The sequence below is a fragment of the Pan troglodytes genome, chromosome 1 (assembly GCF_028858775.2).
Source record: "Pan troglodytes isolate AG18354 chromosome 1, NHGRI_mPanTro3-v2.0_pri, whole genome shotgun sequence".
Lineage (NCBI taxonomy): Eukaryota > Metazoa > Chordata > Mammalia > Primates > Hominidae > Pan > Pan troglodytes.
In genome coordinates, this window is record NC_072398.2 from 13,848,429 (window position 1) to 13,868,703 (window position 20,275).

Below are 20,275 nucleotides of genomic sequence, written 5' to 3' on the forward strand. Positions count from 1 at the left end.
TCTTTTGTTTCCCCTCCAGGTGCAGCTGAACCTGGTGTTTTAGAGGATACCTTGGTCCCAGAGTCATCATGAAGGTAAGATTGCCTGCGGAAAACGAATCTCTGAGGTTATCGAATTCAGGAAGTAGGAGGTTTGGACGAGGTCGTCGTGTGGGGCTTCCGAGTTTTGCAGAGGAAGGTGTGTTTGGTGACTTGGTGACCGAGCCCTTCCCCAGAGAGACCGGGGTCAGCTGGCGGGCTTTGCTGTGGAGTTGGAGGCAGTTATAGGATATCTCAACTGAAGATGATTCTCCCATATTGAACATCTGTTTTTGTAGGGAATGAGAGGAATAACGGCATGAATTAAAGTGTTTTAAAAGGTAAAATAAAAAGCAGGTCAGGTAATCTGACCCTAGAAACTGAACTGTATTGTGGTTCTATCAGTTACACTGATGAAAGAGAGTCTTATTTATTGTGTGAACAGTACTGTAAAATTTTAGCAGAAAACTCTTTGACTCGTCACAAAAATAATTTAATTGAAAGATTTAAAACGAGAATTTTTGTGATTTTTTACACAATTCAGAGATACCAGTTGTTTCTTCTATTTCCAGGGACTTGGGGTTATATGGTTTATTTTTCTTTATTGATCTGGTTGGTCTGTAAATAAGTCAGAGGCTCTGTTGCATTATGATGTGTGGAAAACTGATGGCCAGGTTCCTCTTAGATGTCAATATGTTAACTGAGTGGAGAATAGGGTCAAAAAATTTGCTTAATTGTTGGGAGAAATGATAACGATAAAAATACAGGTATTTTTGTTACTTGAGAGAATATGTATATGAATGCTGTCTCTTTTTTTTTAAACACATGCTAGAATAAAACCTTAGATTTTTGAAAAGTCTGGATTCAACTGGTGGAACTTAGACACTAGCTTGTATTTTTTCATCCATTACAAATTCAGAAGTGCTTGAAAAGGGTAGAGTGTTCACAAGTGTAGAAATGCAACAGATAGCATGTTAGAATATCAACGTTGTCTACTTTTGACAGTTCCTTTGAACTATTTAAAAAAATATTTCACTTGTCCTCAGAATCAAGACTGCTTTGACAATTTTGCATCCAAATTAAAATTTGTAATACTTGTGTTTGTAGAAGGTAAAAGCTGTGGCTACTTAAATCTTGGTCTACTATACAGAGTAATTAAGTTTAGTCTAATTTTTTTAAGGTTTTCTCTTTGAGTTTGGGATGCTGTAAACTACCTGAAACAGTTTATTCCTATCTCATTTCATGAAGCATAGACATGTTTCAGGAATGAATCCCTTTTGTTAGTCACAAATCCTAGCTATAACTCTCATGACCTGTGTAAAACAGTGGTGAAAGTGCATTTATTAGGTAACTCGTATATGTACCTTGATGTTGGGTGAGAATTTCTTAAGAAAAGTTTTGGTTTGAGTAAGAAATAATAAGTTCAGAAGCCGAATAAATAAAAGGTTTAGTTTGGAGTAAATGTAATCTGTCACAGTTCCCAGTGTTGTAGTGCTTGTCACTTCTTAGGTGCTCTATAAATGTTCGGTTAAAAGAAATGTAGTTAAGTTGAAAGTCTGAGATTAAAATGTTTTTTTTCTTCCTTTCGTTTCCTTTTTTTTTTAAGTAGTCTGTTTTAAAAAATGAAAGTATGTTGGAAACTTTAGCCTTAAAAGTTTCTTGGTAATACTAGCCAAATGCAAATTTGTTGGTATCTTTTTAGAAATACTAATTTTAAGTGCTCAGCATTACATTCTACTGCATTTTTTAAAAAGGTACTTTTAACGTTAAAAGGAAAAAGTTACTAAAATAAATTTCTAACTTCATACAAGAACTTCCTGTTATTATAAGTATAGCAAATCTCAGAGAATTTGCTAGTAATTATTAGTACTAAAAACTTAGCTTATTTCTTACAACTTTATTTCTTATGTGATAAAAGATGAGAAGCTTCTTGTAATTTGTATTTTGCTTTAGCAAAAATTGCAATTCAGAATCTATTTAATGTTGAGTGTATTAGGCCTAAATTTTGTTTATTTTTCTGTGTGTTCCCAATTTCTTTCGTTCTTTTTTATTTTTCTTTTTGATATAGAGTCTCACTATTTCTCCCTGGCTGGGACGATCTGTAACTGCTGCCTCCTGGGCTCAAATAATCCTCCCACCTCAGCCTCCTGAGTAGCTGGGACTACAGGCACACCTGGCTAATTTTTGTAGTTTTTGTAGAGATGAGGTTTTGCCATGTTGCCCAGGCTGGTCTCGAACTTCTGGGCTCAAGTGACTCTCCCACCTCAGCCTCCCAAAGTGCTGGGATTACAGGCGAGAGTCACCGTGCCTGGTGTAATTTCTGTATTACGATGATCATTGAGCTACAGAAGGTTTTATGCCATTTATTGGATCTTACCAAACATATTTGTACTTGGGAGCAAGCTTTTAAGTTTGAATTGTCTGTTGTATTAATGACAACAAATCTTTAAATTTTATTAAGTGACAGTTTATTGAGGTGATTGAAAGTTAGGTTATGTAGTAATACTTTTTAGGTGTTGTTTTAAAGTTGAAGTGTTGTATGTTTTAGCAGTTTTCCCATGTACTACCTTTAAGAATTTATGTAAATAAATACATTCCCATTACTGACTAATATATGCTGTTACTTTTTTCACAGTATGTTTTTGAGGAATATGATTCGTAATACATAAGGAATTTGTGCTGTAACATAGATCGTGATGTTGGTGTTATGTTGAATTTATTTTTCATGCTTTTGATAGACTTAAAAATCAGTGGTGCCAGCTGGGCATGGTGGCTCACGCCTGTAATCACAGCACTTTGGGAGGCCAAGGTAGGAGGATCACCTGAGGTCAGGAGTTTGAGACCAGCCTGGCCAGCGTGGTAAAACCTTGTCTCTTCTAAAAATACAAAATTAGCTGGGCATGGTGGCACACACCTGTAATCCCAGCTATTCGGAAGGCTGAGGCAGGAGAACTGCTTGAACCCAGGAGGCGGAGGTTGCAGTGAGCTGAGGCTGCGCCACTGAACTCCAGCCTCGGCGAAAAAAGTGAAACACTCTCTCTCAAAAAAAATAAAAAATAAAAAATAAAATAAAAATCAGCAGTACCACATTATAAGGAGGTGGTAGATTATTAAAGTTTGTAAATAATTCCAAGACTAATTTTTATTATGTCAGGTTGATTTTTACTTTTTTTTTTTAAGACGGAGTTTTGCTCTTGTTGCCCAGGCCGGAGTGCAGTGGTGCGATCTCGGCTCACTGCAACCTCTGCCTCCCAGGTTCAAGCAATTCTCCTGCCTCAGCCTCCCGAGTAACTGGAATTATAGGCATGCGCCATCATGCCGGGCTAATTTTGTGCTTTTAGTAGAAACAAGTTTTCTCCATATCGGTCAGGCTGGTCTCGAACTCCTGACCTCAGGTGATCTGCCCGCCTCGGCCTCCCAAAGTGCTGGGATTACAGGCGTGAGCCACTGCGCCCGGCCGATTTTTACTTTTTTTAAACTCAAACTTTTTTTTCCTGTATCTATGTTGTAGATGTTATTAATGTCTTTTATTACGTAGCAGTAAATTTTCAATTAAAATGGGCTGGTTGGGCTGGATATACCAGAATCTTTAGAGGATGAATGATTTAGATGATTATACTTTGGCGGGCATGGTGGCTCATGCTTGTAATCCCAGTACTTTGGGAGGCTGAGGTGGGTGGATTACTTGAGGTTGGGAGTTCAAGACCAGCCTGGCCAAAGTCGTGAAAACCCCGTCTCTACTAAAAGTATAAAAAAATTAGCTGGGCATGGTGGCGCATGCCTGTATTCCCAGCTACTCAGGAGACTGAGGTAGGAGGATCGCTTGAACTTAGGAGGTGGAGGTTGCAGTGAGTCGAGATGGCACCACTGCACTCCAGCTTGGGTGACAGGGAGACCCCATTTCAGGAAAAAAAAAAAAAAAAGGTGGTTATATTTAGAATCCACGTAGATTGAATTTTCCAGATGTACTTTTCTTTCTTCAACAATGATTGGCTTAGGCCACATGAAAAAATAATGGATTGATTACAAATTCCCTTTTTTAATGCCCTGTGTGTGTGTACATGTTCTCTCTCTCTCTCCCCCTACCTCTACCTTTGTTTCTCTCCCTATCCACTCTGTCAGTTCGTTCCCCCCTCTCTCTTCTTTTCCTTCCCCCTCTTCCTTCTGTCTCACTCCTTTCATAAGTCATTCATTTAACAACAACCCGTTTCATATATCAGGTAATATAGAATGAAGGTGGGTGAGGCATCTGACCTGCTTTCAGGGAGCCCACAGTGTAGCAGAAGATGCAGATAAATAAAGCAAAACTCCTAGCGTATCTATTTATGAGTATTCCAACATAAAATAATTGTAGGAAATGCTATGAGAGGACAGAAGAGGACAGCTAAATCAGAGAGCTATGGAAAGTTTTCTGGTGGAGTTGACATCTAAGCTGAGTGTGAAGGCTTTTGCTAGGCAAAGAAGGGAAGAAAAGTTTTTCAGATAGAGGATAACGTACTGGAAAATGAACAAAACAAGGTGAAGTATCTGGAAACTGTAAGTCATTTGGTGTGACTGAATTAACTTAAAGCATGATATGTTTGGGTAGGAATAGAAGGGCAGTGGTGGGAGATGAAGCTGAGTGAGGGAGTCGAAAATTTTCTTGGCCAGGCATGGTGGCTCACACCTGTAATCCCAGCACTTTGGGAGGTTGAGGCAGGTGGATCAACTGAGTTCTATACCAGCCTGGCCAACATGGTGAAACCCTGTTTCTACTAAAAATACAAAATTAGCAGGGCATGGTGGCGTGAGCCTGTAATGCCAGCTATTAGGGAGGCTGAGGCAGAAGAATAGCTTGAACACGGGAGGTGGAGGTTACAGTGAGCCGAGATCATGCCATTGCACTCCAGCCTGGGTGACAAGAGCAATACTCTGTCTCCAAAAAAAAATTTTTTTTCTTGAAAACTACATGGAACCATTGAAAGTTGTTGAGAATTGCTTGAACCCAGGAGCTGGAGGTTGCGGTGAGCTGAGATCAGGCCACTGCAAAAACAAGGGGAGAGCTAAATGTAAGGATGGAAATTCCAGGTAAGAAGTCCAAGTGGAAAATGAATAAGGGCCTGAACTAATGCATTGGAAGTGGAGCAGAGAGGATAGATTTGAGCCTTTTTGAAGTAGAATTCAGGGCCGGGCACAGTGGCTCACACCTGTAATCCCAGCACTTTGGGAGGCCGAGGTGGGTGGATCATGAGGTCAGGAGATCGAGACCATCCTGGCTAACACGGTGAAACCCCGTCTCTACTAAAAAAATACAAAAAATAGAAATTAGCCAGGCTTGGTAGCGGGCGCCTGTAGGACGCTGAGGCAGGAGAATGGCGTGAACCTGGGAGGTGGAGCTTGCAGTGAGCCGAGATCACGCCACTGCACTCCAGCCTGGGCGACAGAGCAAGAGTCTGTCTTAAAAGAAGTAAAATTCAGGACCTAGTAACTCATCCTGGGGTAGGAAGAAGATGGAGGTTTTTTCCTTAGGAAATTAGATAGATGTTACTGTCATTTGAAGCATGCTGTCATTGGACGTGCTAGTTAAGATGTAAGAGTAAGTAGGTAGGATGAAGTCAGAGGCTTGGTTAATCTGGTGTGAATGTTAACCTCATATCTATGATATTTGAAGGGATTTAAGATCCATAACATGGCAAATTTTGTGCTATAAATTTGTGGTCCTTTAGATGAATAGGTAATCTTGTAAAATACTAACATGTTTTCTGTCCAAATTGCTAAATCTTTGTTTATTGTAATTAAAAAAAATACTAGGTGAGTACCTATGTCACTGAAGAATGTTTTTCCAAGTCAGCCAGGGAATTCAGTCATTGAACACATTGTGTACTTTCCTTGTACCAGACATTGTTCTGGGTTTTGAGGACGCAGCAGTGAATAGAACAAGAGTTCTTACCCTCGTGGAGTTTACTTTCTACTATGGTGGACACACATTAAGAAAAAAAATAGTGGTAAGTGCTTTGAAGAGAAATGATACGGAATCAGAATAAGAGGTTAGAGTGACAGAGGGTGGGTTACTTTAGATTAGGTGATAATGGAGGGCCTTTTCGAGATGACATTTAAGTGTGCTGTGAAACAAGTGATAGAGTGAGCCATTCAGGTTTCTGGGGGAGGAGCATTCCCTGCAGAAAACAAGTGCAAATACCCTGAGATGGAGTGTGCTTGGCATGTTTGAGTGTGATACATTTAAGGAACATTAAGGCCATCAGGGCTGGAGTGGTAGGAGAGGAGGTCAGAGAGGGTCACAAAGGGCCAGTACAATTGTAGGGCCTTATAGGACATGGTAAGGACTTGAGTAAAATCTGAATGTGTTAGGAACCCTTTGAAGGATGTTGAGTGAAGTGATGTGATAAACATTTTCAAAAATGTTTGACTGCTGGGTAGTGAACACATCATGGGAACAGATCATGGGAACACAAGAGTGGAAGTAGGGAGATCAGTCAGAAGGCTGTCAAGCTAGTCCTGGGGAGAGATGGTGGTGAGGAGAAATAGTAGTATTGGGAATATATTTGAAGATGGGGATGATTGGATTTCAGTGGATTGGGTGTGAAGGGAAAATTCTACTTACTGCAACTTGCACATGTATGTCCTCCCACAAGTGCCCTCCCTCCTTTTCTTTTGAGACGGAGCCTCACTCTGTTGCCTAGGCTGGAGTGCAGTGATGCGATCTCGGCTCACTGCAGCCTCTGTCTCCCGAGTTTAAGTAATTCTCTTGCCTCAGACTCCCCTGTAGCTGGGATTACAGGCACCTGTCACCACGCCTGGCTAATTTTTTTTGTATTTTTTGTTTTTTTTTTTTAGACAGAGTTTCGCTCGTTACCCGGGTTGGAGTGCAATGGCACGATCTCGGCTCACTGCAACCTCTGCCTCCCAGGTTCAAGCGATTCTCCTGCCTCAGCCTCCCAAGTAGCTGGGACTACAGGCATGTGCCACCATGCCTGGCTAATTTTTGTATTTTTAGTAGAGACGGGGTTTCACCATGTTGGCCAGGCTGGTCTCAAACTCCTGACCTTGTTATCCACCTGCCTCGGCCTCCCAGAGTGCTGGGATTACAGGTGTGAGTGACCTCGCCCGGCCTTTTTTTGTGTATTTTTAGTAACAGTGGGGTTTCACCATGTTGGCCAGGATGGTTTTGAACTCCTGACCTTAAGTGATCCGCCCGCCTTGGCCTCCCAAAGTGTTAGGATTACAGGCGTGAGCCACTGCACCTGGCCGCCCTCCCTTTTTTAAAAAAAGTCCTTTTGCTGTGATTAGTTGGTAGATGGGATTCTTGGAACTGAGTATGACCATGAAGGCATTGTCAAATCTTAGCCTTCTCAGTGAGCAGTGAACATTGAGTTGAGCAATCCTTTCACTTGTTGTTTTAATTAAAAAAAAAAAGAGATATAATTCACATACCATAAGATTCACCCTTTTATTTTATTTTTTTTGAGACATGGCCACAGTCTGTTGCCCAGGCAGGAGTGTAGTGACGCAGTCACAGCTCACTGCAGCCTTGATCTTCAGTGGGCTCATGCGATCCTGCTTCAACCTCCCAGGTAGCTGGGACCAGAGGTGCACAGCACCATGCCCAGCTAACTTTTAAATTTTCTGTGGAGGTCTCACTGTGTTGCCCAGGCTGGTCTTGAACTCCTGGGCTCAAATGATCCTCCCATCTTGGCCTACCAAAGTGTTGGGATTACAGGCATGAGCCACCGCGCCTCACCAAATTCACCTTTTTAAAGTGTTCATAAATTTCTAGTATTTTCTCAAGTTTGTGCATCCATCACTACTATCTTTTGAAAACTTTTTTATTAATTTCTTTTGTTTGTTTTTTTAGAGATGAGGTCTTGCTGTGTTACCTAGGCTGGCCTTGAACTCTTGTGGTCAAGTGATCTTTCCCCCTCAACTTCCTGAGTAGCTGAGACTTCAGGCACATGTTACTTATCCCTAGCTATCTGTCACTGCTATTTAACTCCAGAACATTTCCAAATTCCCAACAAGAAACTTCTTATCCATTAGCAGTCATTCACTGTTCTCCCTTTCTTTTATCCCTCCAGTAACTAATCTAAATTTTTTTTTTGAGAAGAGTTTTGATTCTGTCACCCAGGCTGGAGTGCAGTGGCTCGACCATGGCTCACTGCAGCATCGACCTCCTGTGTTCAAGCGATCTTCCTGCCTCCAGCTCCCAAGTAGATGGGATTACAGGTGTGCGCCACCATGCCCAGCAAATTTTGGAATTTTTTGTAGTAGTGAAGTCTCACTATGTTCCCTAGCCTGGTCTGGAACTCCTGAGCTCAAGTGATCCTCTTGCATTGGCCCCCAAAGTGCTGGGATTACAAGCTTCAGACACTGAGCTTAGCATTTACTTTCTGTCTATAAGGATTTGCGTATTCTGGGCATTTTCTGTTAACGGAATCCTGTAATACATATGTGGCCTTTTTGTGTCTGATTTCTTTTACTTCCCGTAAGTGAAAGAAGTAGCAAGTGTTGACCAGGCGCGGTGGCTCACGCCTGTAATCCCAACACTTTGGGAAGACGATGTGGGTGGATCACAATGTCAGGAGTTCAAGACCAGCCTGGCCAAGATGGTGAAACCCCATCTGTACTAAATAAAAAAATTAGCCACGCGTGGTGGTGGGCGCCTGTAATCCCAGCTGAGAATTGCTTGAACCTGGGAGGCAAAGGTTGCAGTGAGCTGAGATCGCGCCACTGCACTCCAGCCTAGATCAAGATCAGCCTAGATCCAGATCAAGACTCCGTCTCAAAAAAAAAAAAAAAAAAAAAAGAAGTAGCAAGTGTTAATACTATGCTCTTTTTTATTGCTGAATAATAGTCCATCTTATGAAGATATGACATTTTGTCAGTCTACTTATTTGGAGGACATGTGGGTTATTTCTGCTTTTTTGCTTATTGTGAGTAATGCTGCTATGAGCATTTGTATGTAAGTTTCTGTGCGAACATGTATTTTTAATTCTCTTGGGTCCTGGGAGTGGACCTTTCAGTTCTTAGGGTACTAATATTACCTGTGTGATAACCTGGGGAGTGCTGAGTATTTAACTTCATGTATTTTGTGTTGTGGCAAGTGGCCACCAAGGAGTTGGACATTTAAAAAATTAATTCAATATGTATTGAATACTTATTATGTATTGGTCTCTGTTCTAGTCAGTTGGAATATGTCAGGGAACAAAACAGGTAGAAATTCCTGGCTCTTTGGATCTCTTAGGAGTACAGGAAACTCTGGTATTCAAGGTTTCCGTAGAAAATAATGTGCTTTTAGAAATCATAATTTTCGTTCTAAAATTGGAGACAGCATTCAGGTTTGGGGAAGAAAAAAATGAGTTTATGGAAGTATATAAACAGTTTACTAGACAATAAAAAGCAGGTCTACTAAGGTCAGCATAGACAAACTATCTTCATGTTCACTTTACCATAGTGGCTGTTATTTTAAGCTGGTTAATAGAAACAAGGGACATAATGAAAGAGTCAAAAAGGGAAAAGTTTTAAAACAATACTTGGCTTACTCTGAGCATAGTTTCCCCTTTCCTTAATTAACGCTTGCTCATATATTACTCAGAAAGTCCAAGTGTAGGCTTCAGAGAGAGGAGCCATAGATAGCTTTCATCAGATTCTTGATGGAACCCACAATACAAATGTTAAGAAACACAGCTCTGTGGTATCATCTGTTGACTGATCTGCTGCTAATCTATTTAATAGGAAGAGTTGTTTCTATATCCTTCTACTTTTACCATTAAAGAAAAAGTAATCAACTAGTCACTGTTCATTTTATTTTCAAATTTATTTTTGCTTAAATCATTGCAGAATCAGAAAAAAGTTTTTATTATATTGTTTCTGAAATGTTAACATTTAGGTGAAATGCTTAATCAGGTTGAGTATCACTTACCTGAAATGCTTGGGACCAGAAATATTTGGGATTTTTTCAGATTTTGGAATATTTGCATTTATATGCTTAGTATTTGAACATCCCAAATCTGAAAATCCAAAATGTTCCAGTGAGCATTTCCCTTTGGTGTAACATGAACACTGAAAAAGTTTCAGTTTTTGTAGCATTTCTGATTTTTTGTGTTTTACGTATGTATATGTATATCTGTATCTTGTTTTTTTGTTTGGTTGTTTGAGACAGAATCTTGCTCTGTCACCCAGGCTGGAGTGCAGTGGCGCGATCTCGGCTCACTGCAACATCCGGCTCCCGGATTCAAATGATTCTTCTCCCTCAGCCTCCCAAGTAGCTGGGATTACGGGCGCCTGCCACCACACCTGGCTAATTTTTGTATTTTTAGTACAGACGAGGTTTCACCATGTTGGCCAGGCTGGTCTCTCGAACTCCAGACCTCAGGTGATCCTCCTGCCTCAGCCTCCCAAAGTGCTGGAATTATAGGCATCAGCCACCGTGCCCAGCCTTATATTATATATATATTATTATTTTTTTGAGACGAAGTCTTGCTGTGTCGCCCAGGCTGGAGTGCAGTAGTGCGATCTTGGCTTACTGCAGCCTCTGGCTCCTGGGTTCAAGTGATTCTCCTGCCTCAGCTTCCAGAGTAGTTGGGATTACAGGCGTGTGCCACAACACCTGGCTAATTTTTTGTATTTTTAGTGGAGACGAGGCTTCACCATGTTGGCCAGGCTGGTCTCGAACTCCTGACCTCAAGTGATCCGCCCGCCTCAGCCTTCCAAAGTGCTGGAATTACAGGTGTGAGCCACTGCACCCCACTTATTTTTGAGTTAGGGATACTCAATGTGAATTGCTTGAAATGTTTACCTTGTTGAATTCCTAAGAAGAATTTGAATTTTTTAAATTTATAACTAGCCTTTGATCCATGGAAACATTTTATAAAATAATTTCCAAAATAATTTCCTGGAAATCTGGAATTGTAGTCTGTAGCAAATTGGGATTATTTATTAATTTAATTTAATTTAATTTATGAGATCAGAGTCTTGGTATGTTGCGTTGGCTGGTCTCGAACTCCTAGGCTTGAGTGATCCTTCTGCCTCAGCCTCTCTAGTGGCTGGAACTGTAAGTGCACGCCACCATGGCACATTGGATATTATTTATGAAACTATTTATTACAAATGTTAGTATATGCTTACTCTTACCTTTTGCATATTCAATTATTTACTCTAATCAGGTTATCTAAGGCAAGAATAGTATCTAACTGTGAATAACCAGATATGCTTAGCTTTAGGATACAGTTAGACGTAAGTATAGAATTCAACATCCCTGTAACTAATGTCTTTCCAGATTAATGTTAGTGTTGATAGTAAGGTGGTAGAACGGGCTAATTCTCTGGGCCATTATTACTGATTTATAAGGTAGAAAATAGGGTGTATCACTTTAAAGTTACAAATTTACATTAATGAGGAAGAAAATAGGGTATATCACTTTTAAGTTACAAATTTACCTGTCATCAATTAAGAGAATAATAATTAGGCAGTAGGTTTATACCATTAAAATGTGTGAGATTACTTACACTATATCTTGGATAGTGGGACAGATAATTTATTTTTTTGGAGACATAGCCTTGTTCTGCGGCCCAGGTTGGAGTGCGGTGGCGCAATCATAGCTCACTGCAGCCTCCAGCTCCTGGGCTCAAGTGATCTTCCTACCTCAGTCACCCAAGTAGCTGAGACTACAAATAATGCACACCACCATGCCTCGCTAAATTTTTTTGTATTTTTGGTAGAGGCGGGGTCTCCCTATCTTGCCCAGGCTAGTCTTGAACTCTTGAGCTCAGGTGATCCTCCCACCTTGGCCTCCCAAAATGTTGGGATTACAGATGTGAGCCACCAAGCCTGGCCTGGACAATGGGACAGATACTTTATATGTAGACTTTTCTCATTTAAGCCATTTTTCTCTAGTTTATAGATAAATTTTTGGCAATGTGACTTAACTAGAATATCTGAAATCCTATATAAAAGTTCTGTTAATGCTATCTGCTAATTGATAACCTTTTGATTTCAGGGCATAATTGCTTATGAGAACATAGTCATTGATAACTTTAGTAAGTTTCATTGAACATCATATTTTAACAATGCACTTCAATAGCAAATGAAGATTATAAACTAAAACCTTTGAGCAAGTGGTATTTAAAGAAAGGATTTACTTTATATTGATAGCCAAAATAATGTATATACCGAAATATATATAAATATGTATTTATAAACATATTTTACTGATAGTAAAATGTTATATATATTGAGTTATATATCATTTAAGATAATTTGTATGTAAATTAAATATAAACCAGATTTCTTTATTCCAGGAACCTTGCTGTTGTTTCTAACCTTTCTTTTCCTGCTACTTAGTGATGCAGAAGCTTTTCTTGGTAAATCTACTTGTCCCCTCTCTTAATTTACTGCTTGAATATGACTGTGAAAACTGTCTTTGTTTAAAGTGCCCAGTAAACATTGTAGCTTCATGATTAAGAGCGTATGGCTTGGAAAGTCAGTGGTCTTATTTCCAGTCCTTTTTATGTCCTTTACTTGGCTGCTGAGGTTTGGGTAAAGTTACTGTTTTTGAAATGAAAGTAAACATCAGTTTCAATTTTTGTAAAATAAGAATAATAACAGCTACCTTGTAAAGTTGTGTAAATATGAAATGAAATACCATATTTAAAATGCTTTACACTGTGCTTGGCATAGTTCTGAGCAGTTAGTACGTGGCAGTTGTATTATTAGAGGAAGCCTGTGTTGTTTTTTTTTAAATAAGCTGAGAGTGAGGATTCTTTTAATCAAGACTGTTTGGGATTGAATTGCCACTCCTGCTTACCAGAGTGTAGGCAGTTTTTCTTAAACTTTCCAAGAAGACTGGTGTCCTCATCTAAAATACGAAATGCTTACAGTAATTGCCTCATGGGGTTGTTTGGGGTGACTAAATGTAGTAGGATTTACTACATAGTAAGTTCTCAATACATTGTAGCTATTATTATTAGTTCGGTAGAAAGAATGTGCAGATTCTTGTGAGTTTAAGTAGGCTTTCGGGGAGATAGATTGACTCTGGTCTTTTAAAAGTTAATTTTGAAGTTGCAGTTTTGTGATTAAGCCTTAAATCTGTTCTTCTTTCCTTCTGAAATCCTTAAAAACAGAATGTTTAGTAGAAGGTGATAACCAGATTTCTTTATTCCAAGAACTTTTTGCTCTCATGTCTAACCTTTATTTTCCTGGTACTTACTGATGCAGAAGCTTCTCTTAGTAAATATAATACATCTCCTCTCTCCTAATTTGCTCCCGTCTTTCCTTTTAAGGGAAAAGTAAATTTTACTTCCAAGCCTAGAGGATTATTTATGGATTAGGTGAACTACTGAAGATACTTATTTTCTGGATAAGCATCCATCTGTATAGCCTTGCTTATGTATGGCAAAAATTGTTTTCATTTCTTGATCAGAATACCGTTCTGATATGGTGTAGTCAGCCACCTGAAGCTGATCTAGCATGGGCAGCCTAGGCAGGTAGGGCGAATGACTGTAGGAGCCCTGCTAAACCCGAGTCTCTACTCCAGAGAGGAGTAAAAAAAGCTGAACAAGCCTGAACACAGAGGAGCCACTATTGCTGTCAAAGTTAAGTGAAGCAGCTTGGCTTATGTCTATTTCAGAATTAAAAAAAAAAAAATTCAACTTAGGCATGCACGGTGGGTCACGCCCGTAATCCTAGCACTTTGGGCGTTTGAGGCTGGCAGATTACTTGAGGTCAGGAGTTTGAGACCAGCCTGGCCAACATGGTGAAACCTTGTCCCTACTGAAAATATAAAAATTAGCCAGGCATGGTGGTATGCCTGTTTGGGAGGCTGATGCAGGAGAATCTCTTGAACCCGGGAAGTGGAAATTGCAGTAAGCTGAGATCGCACCACTGCACTGCAGCCTAGGTGATAGAATGAGACTGCATCTCAAAAATTCAACTTTTCACATTTTCAGTTTTATCTTGATAAGGATACCTCATCAAAGAACCCATTTCTTTTCTTTTCTTTTTTTTTTCTTGAAGCAGAATCTTGCTGTGCATCCCAGGCTGGAGTGCAGTGGTGCAATCTTGGCTCAGTGCAACCTCCGCCTCCTAGGTTCAAACGATTCTTGTGCCTCAGCCTCCTGAGTAGCTAGGACTACAGGCATGCGCCACCATGCTCGGCTAATTTTTTGTATTTTAGTAGAGATGGGGTTTTGTAATGTTACCTAGGGTGGTCTCAAACTCCCGAGCTCAGGTGATCGCCTGCCTTGGCTTCTCAAAGTGCTAGGATTTCAGGTGGGAGCCACCACGCCCAGCCCCATTTCTGTTTTTTGAATCTGAATATTCTTTGCTAAAGTGTTGTTGTTTTTTTAAAGGCAAGCCAGAGAGCTTTTGGCATTTAGTAAGTCACCTATTCGTGCTTTGCTCTAACTTGGAGAAATATTTTTCTAAACTAGTTCTTCTAGCAAAATTAAAGAAATTTTTATTATGAAAGCAATAAAGATTTTCTGTAAACATTAAAAATTACATAGTAGTATTCAGTGGACAGTAGAAGTCTTACTTCCTGGTAACTTGATTCAACAGTTTTTGGGTGTATTCTTCCACACCTTTTTCTTTGCACATATGAATCAAACATGAGTATTTATTTTGTTATGTTTGACTGTATTGAAATGGGCTTATGCTATGCATATTGTTCGTAATTTTCTTTTCTTTTCTTTTCTTTGAGACGGACTGTCGCTCTGTCACCAGACTAGAGTGCGGTGGCACAATCTTGGCTAACTGCAACCTCTGCCTCCCGGGTTCAAGCAATTCTCCTGCCTCAGCCTCCTGAGTAGCTGGAACTACAGGTGCGCGCCACCACGCCCAGCTAATTTTTGTATTTTTAGTAGACAGGGTTTCACCATGTTGGCCAGGCTGGTCTTGATCTCTTGAGCTCGTGATTTGCCTGCCTCGGCCTCCCAAAGTGCTGGGATTACAGGCGTGAGCCACCATGCCTGGCCCATAATTTTCTTTTACATTCTTCTATAGCAGTACATATTACACAAGTCTGTGTCATTCTTCTTGATGGCTTTAGTAAGATTTTATTTGCATTCAACATGTTATTTTTTCTACAACCAAATAATTTATATAGGGCACCGGTATGTTTCTTTAAGTTTTGCAGGTATGCAGCAGTGTTTAGTATTCAGTAGGTACTGTTTTTGTTTGTTTGTTTGTTTTGTTTTTTGTTTTTGAGACAGGGTCTTGCTCTGTTGCCCAGGCTGGAGTGCAGTGGCACAGTCTTGGCTCACTGCAACCTCTGCCTCCCGGGTTCAAGAGATTCTCATGTTTCTGCCTCCCAAGTAGCTGGGACTACAGTCCTGTGCCATCACACCCAGCTAATTTTTGTATTTTTATTAGAGACAGGGTTTTGCCACGTTGGCCAGGCTGGTCTCAAACTCCTGACCTCAAGTGATCTGCTTGCCTCGACCTCCCAAAGTACAGGTGTGAGCCACTGTGCCTGGCCTTCAGTAAGTATTGTTAACTTATTTGGATGCCTAGTACTAGTAGGTGGCAAATAGTCCCAGTACCTATTATATATACAAAGCTTCTTATAGTCCTATGAATTATTATTATTATTATTATTATTATTGTTTTGAGACAGGGTCTTGCTCTGTCACCCAGGCTGGAGTGCACAGTACAATCACGGCTCACTGTAGCCTTGACCTTCTGGGCTCAAGTGATCCTCCCACCTCAGCCTCTCGAGTAGTTGGGACTACAGGTGTGGGTCACCATAGGTTGATTTTTTATATTTTCTAGAGATGGTGTCTCACTATGTTGCCTAGGCTGGTCTTGAACTCTTGCCCTGTGAATTATTGCAGCCACCAACTGTTAAATATCATTACATGACATTGTTACTAAAAGGTAATCTATGAGGATTAGTGAGGGAGCATCCCTGTGCTATATGGCTGGTTCTAAAAAAGCTTATGCTGTTCTTTGGGATCCCTGTTAGCATTGATTAGACAGGTTAATTTTGGGGGCCGGATGCGGTGGCTTATACCTGTAATCCCAGCAGTTTGGTAGGCTGATATGGGTGGATTACTTGAACCCAGGAGTTTGAGACCAGTATGGACAATGTGGCAAAACCCTGCTTCTACAAAAAAGTTTTAAAATAGCCAGGAGTGGTGGCCTGTGACTGTATTTCCAGCTACTCAGGAAGTTGAGGCTGGGAGGATTGCTTGAACCCGGGATGTCAAGTCTGCAGTGGAGCTGTGATTGCAGCCACTGTACTCCAGCCTAGGTGACAGAGCAAGACCCTGTTTTAAAAACAAAATCAAAAACACGTTAATTTTGGAATGGATCTCTATAGGAAGTGTCCCCAGCATATGCTCAAAGTCAGAATATATAGTTTATAAGGAATTCTTTAACCGTACAGTTATATGGCACATTACGTTTTTAAAGTCCCATAATCATTAGTTATATCTAATAACATCCCTTTGAGGCAGGTCAGCAACATTTTTCCCTTTTTATGGTCGAAGAAGCAGGTGTAAAGATGTTGAGTGATTTGCCCACGGGCACACATTAAACTGATCACAGAGCCTGTTCTTTTGTTAGTAAACTGAACCATGCTGCCTCTCTACTAGTTATTATAAATAAATAATAAAGTTGTTGCCATTTAGTGACTTTTTGATGGCTTTATTGAATAGTAAGTGTAGTTTACAAACCTTTTGCCTACTTACTTTGTTGAAAAAAGTTTTAAATTTAGGATTTACTTGTATCATGGTATGAAACATTTTTATGTAAATTTCCCTGTTTCTTAAAAATTAGAAAAAATCAGGCCGGGAGCGGTGGCTCACGCCTGTAATCCCAGCACTTTGGGAGGCCAAGGTGGGCGAATCACTTGAAGTCAGGAGTTCATGACCAGCCTGGCCAACACAGCGAAACCCTGTCTCTACTAAAAATACAAAAATTAGCTGTGCATGGTAGCATGTGCTTCTGGTCCCAGCTACTCAGGAGCTGAGACAGGAGAAGTGCCTGAAGCTGGGAGGTGGAGGTTGCAGTGAGCTGAGATCAGGTCACTGCACTCTAGCCTGGGCGACAGAGCAAGATGCAAGACTCTGTCCCCCTCCAAAAAAAAAAAAAAAAAAAAAAAAAAAATTAGAAGAAATCATATGAAAAAACATAAAAATGAACGACAGTGGACTTAGTTCTTCTGGGAGAACTTTGCTAGCTTGAAAATTAGTGTCAAGCTGGACAGGTGGCTTGTGCCTTTAATTCCAGCTACTTGGGAGGCTGAGACAGGAGGAGCTTGAGCCCAGGAGCTCAAGGCTGCAGTGAGCCTTGATTGCACCACTAGATTCCAGCCTGGGCGACAGAGCGAGACTCTATCTCTAAAAGAAAGGAAAATTAGTATTATAAATTAGAAAATTAGAGGCTTTGTACAAAGCTTTGAAGAGTTAATATTTTAAAGTAGGAGAAAAATGAATCCTCTGGTTATATTGCCACAAGTAATTTTGCGTTGAAACACTGTGGCCCATATAGCCTGAAGAGACTTTGAAAGGTCATTTGAGCCTTTTGAGTTCAGAACCTATCTCTTCTGCCAAGTGATGACACAGAATATGATCTAGCTCAGAAAAGTTTTACAATCTGGGTGGTTTGTCTCTCTTTTTCTCTCTCTCTTTTTCTTTGGCTGAAGAATCTTTAGAACAGTCAACCTTCTCTTAAATTGCAAGTTTCCTTTGGCCATTTGAAACATTTTCTGTTTTTCTTTTCTTTTTTTGTAAAGAGACAGGGCCTAGCTCTGTCACTTAGACTGGAATTTAGCGGTGTGATCATAATTCACTGTAGCCGTGAACTCCTGGATTCAAGGGATCTTCCCATCTCAGTCTCTTGAGTAGCTGGGAATACAGGCATGCGCCACCACATTCAGCTAAGTTTTTTATTTTTTTGTAGTGCTGTGACCTCACTGTGTTTCCCAGGTTGGTCTTGAACTCCCGGCCTCAAGTGACCTTCCCTTGTTGGCCTCCCAAAGCACTGGGATTACAGACATCAGCCACTGCACCCAGCCAGACATTTTCTATTTACTTGTATGGACTTAATTCTGTCTATCCCATTTCCCCTTCCCCCATTATAATTTTTTTTCTCTGTAATTTGTAGGTACAAGTTCTTTCTCTCACAGTTGAAAAGCTTTCCAATTGTAGTCTTTCTGCATTGATGGAGGTAGTGAAGGGGAGGTTCAGGTAATTTACAACTATTGTAAACAGTTTTTATTTGGCATGGTACAGTGTTTAATGCCTGTAATCCCAGCACTTTGGGAGGCTGAGGTGGGGAAAATTGCAAGTTTACTTTGAGTTTGAGAGTAGCCTGGCCAACATCGCGAAACCCTGTCTCTACCAAAAATACAAAAAAATTAGCCGGGTGTGGTGGTGCACACCTGAAATCCCAGCTGTTCTGGAAGCTGAGGCGTGAGAATCGCTTGAATCCGGGAGGTGAAAGTTGTAGTGAGCTGAGGTCACACCACTGCACTCCAGCCTGGGCAATAGAGGGAGAGACTCTGTCTTAAAAAAAGAGATTTTATTTAAGGGATCATACAGAGCCCTAAAATTATATATTCACATTTGGAATGTTAAGCAGATGCTTTGACATGATATATTATAAATCTGTAATAATAAATAATAGTTAATCCTCATATACTTTAGTAATTAGCACAGTCCAATTTTTTTTTTTTTTTTTTGAGATGGAGTCTCACTCTGTTGCCCAGGCTGGAGTGCAGTGGTATGATCTCGGCTCACTGCAGCCTCTGCCTTCCATGTTCAAGTGATTCTCCTGGCTCAGCCTCCCGAGTAACTGGGACTACAGGTGTGTGCCACCACGCCTGGCTAATTTTTTGTATTTTTAGTAGAGACGGGGTTTCACTGTCTTAGCCAGGATGGTCTCGATCTTCTGACCTTGTGATCTGCCTGTCTCAGCCTCCCAAAGTGAGCCACCATGCCCAGCCAGCACAATCCTATTTTTTAGTAGGCATGTAATTTCTAAATTTGTCTTTATTGCTAAAGTAACATCCCATTTATCTCAAACTAACTGTCATCAGTCTTGTCTTGTTCTGAAATAGCATTAAAATATTTATCACACCAGCCTCTTTCCTGGTTAGGGTTAGTTCTTTATGCTGTAATTATTATTGTTTTTGTTATTATCATATGATAATTTTGCCACTGCTTATTCAGTGCTTAATATATGTCAGTCTTTTCTTACATTATATGTAGTTTTTTCTTATTTGAAGACAGAGTTTCTTGCTCTGTTGCCTGGGCAGGAATATAGTAGCGTGATCATGGCTGACTGTAACCTTGACCTCTTGGGCCCAGGTGATCCTCCCACCTTAGCCTCCTGAGTAGCTGGGAGTACAGGTGTCCACCACCATGCCTGGCTAATTTTTAACTTTTTTCATAGAGACAGGGTCTCACTATGTTGCCTAGGCTGATCTTGAACTCCCTGGTTCAAGTGATCCCCCTGCCTCTGCCTCCCAAAGTGCTGGGATTATAGGCGTGAGTCCCCGTGCCTGGCCCATTTAAAATTTTAATTCTCAAAATACCCTGAGAGGTACATATATATATTCTTATTTTACAGATGAAAAACTCAAGGCCGAGAGAGATTATGTAATTTACCTAACTAAGGTCATGCCACTAGTAAGTGGCATAGTGAGGATTTAAACCTAAACTACTTCAAACCAGAGCTCCTACTAATATTAATGCTGTTTCTGCCTCTTTAATATATATCTTTACTTGGATATCTAGTTTTCTTAGTACACAGAACATTTAGAAGTGCCAAATACTGTGTGAGTTGTTAGTTGTAAGTGTATGTGTGTTTTTATGTGTGTATCGAGAGGGAGGAGTTTTGAACAAATCCGGAAGTCAGAGGTCTGATGTGGGTCTCACTGGGCATTTATTCTGCAGGCTCTAGGGGAGAATTGGTTTCCTTGCCTCTTTTCCAGCTTCTAGAGGCTGTATTTCCTCCTTTGCCTCTGGTCTCTCCTATTTTCAAAGCTAGCAGCCTGGTGTCTTCAAATCTGTCTCTGACACTATCTCTCCTGCCTCCCTCTTTCACTTATAAGTATCCTTGTGTTTATATTAAATAGGGCTCACCCAGATAATACAAGCTAATCTCCCCCTTTCAAGGTCAACTAATTAGCAACTCTGATTCCATGTCAGCTTTAAATTTCCCCTTGATAGATAACATTTTCACATGTTTTGGAGATTCGGATGTGGTCATTTTGTGGGGAGGGGGAGTGCATTCTGCCTACCAGAGTTTCCTTAGTGTGG

The 20,275-nt window shown here is 40.5% G+C and overlaps 1 protein-coding gene across 4 annotated transcripts in view; it reads left to right on the forward strand.

The window, feature by feature from the left end:
* Nucleotides 1–20,275, forward strand: part of ARID4B (AT-rich interaction domain 4B) — a 159,496-nt gene that overhangs the window by 1,475 nt on the left and 137,746 nt on the right. For all 4 annotated transcript variants that reach the window (XR_010156663.1, XM_001154355.8, XM_001154294.8 and 1 more), the window contains exon 2: nucleotides 20–74. Coding sequence is in view for 3 of the 4 variants with exons in the window: in XM_001154355.8 (XP_001154355.2) it covers nucleotides 69–74 (6 nt within the window). In the remaining variant the exon portion in view is untranslated. The remainder of the gene's footprint in view (nucleotides 1–19; nucleotides 75–20,275) is intronic.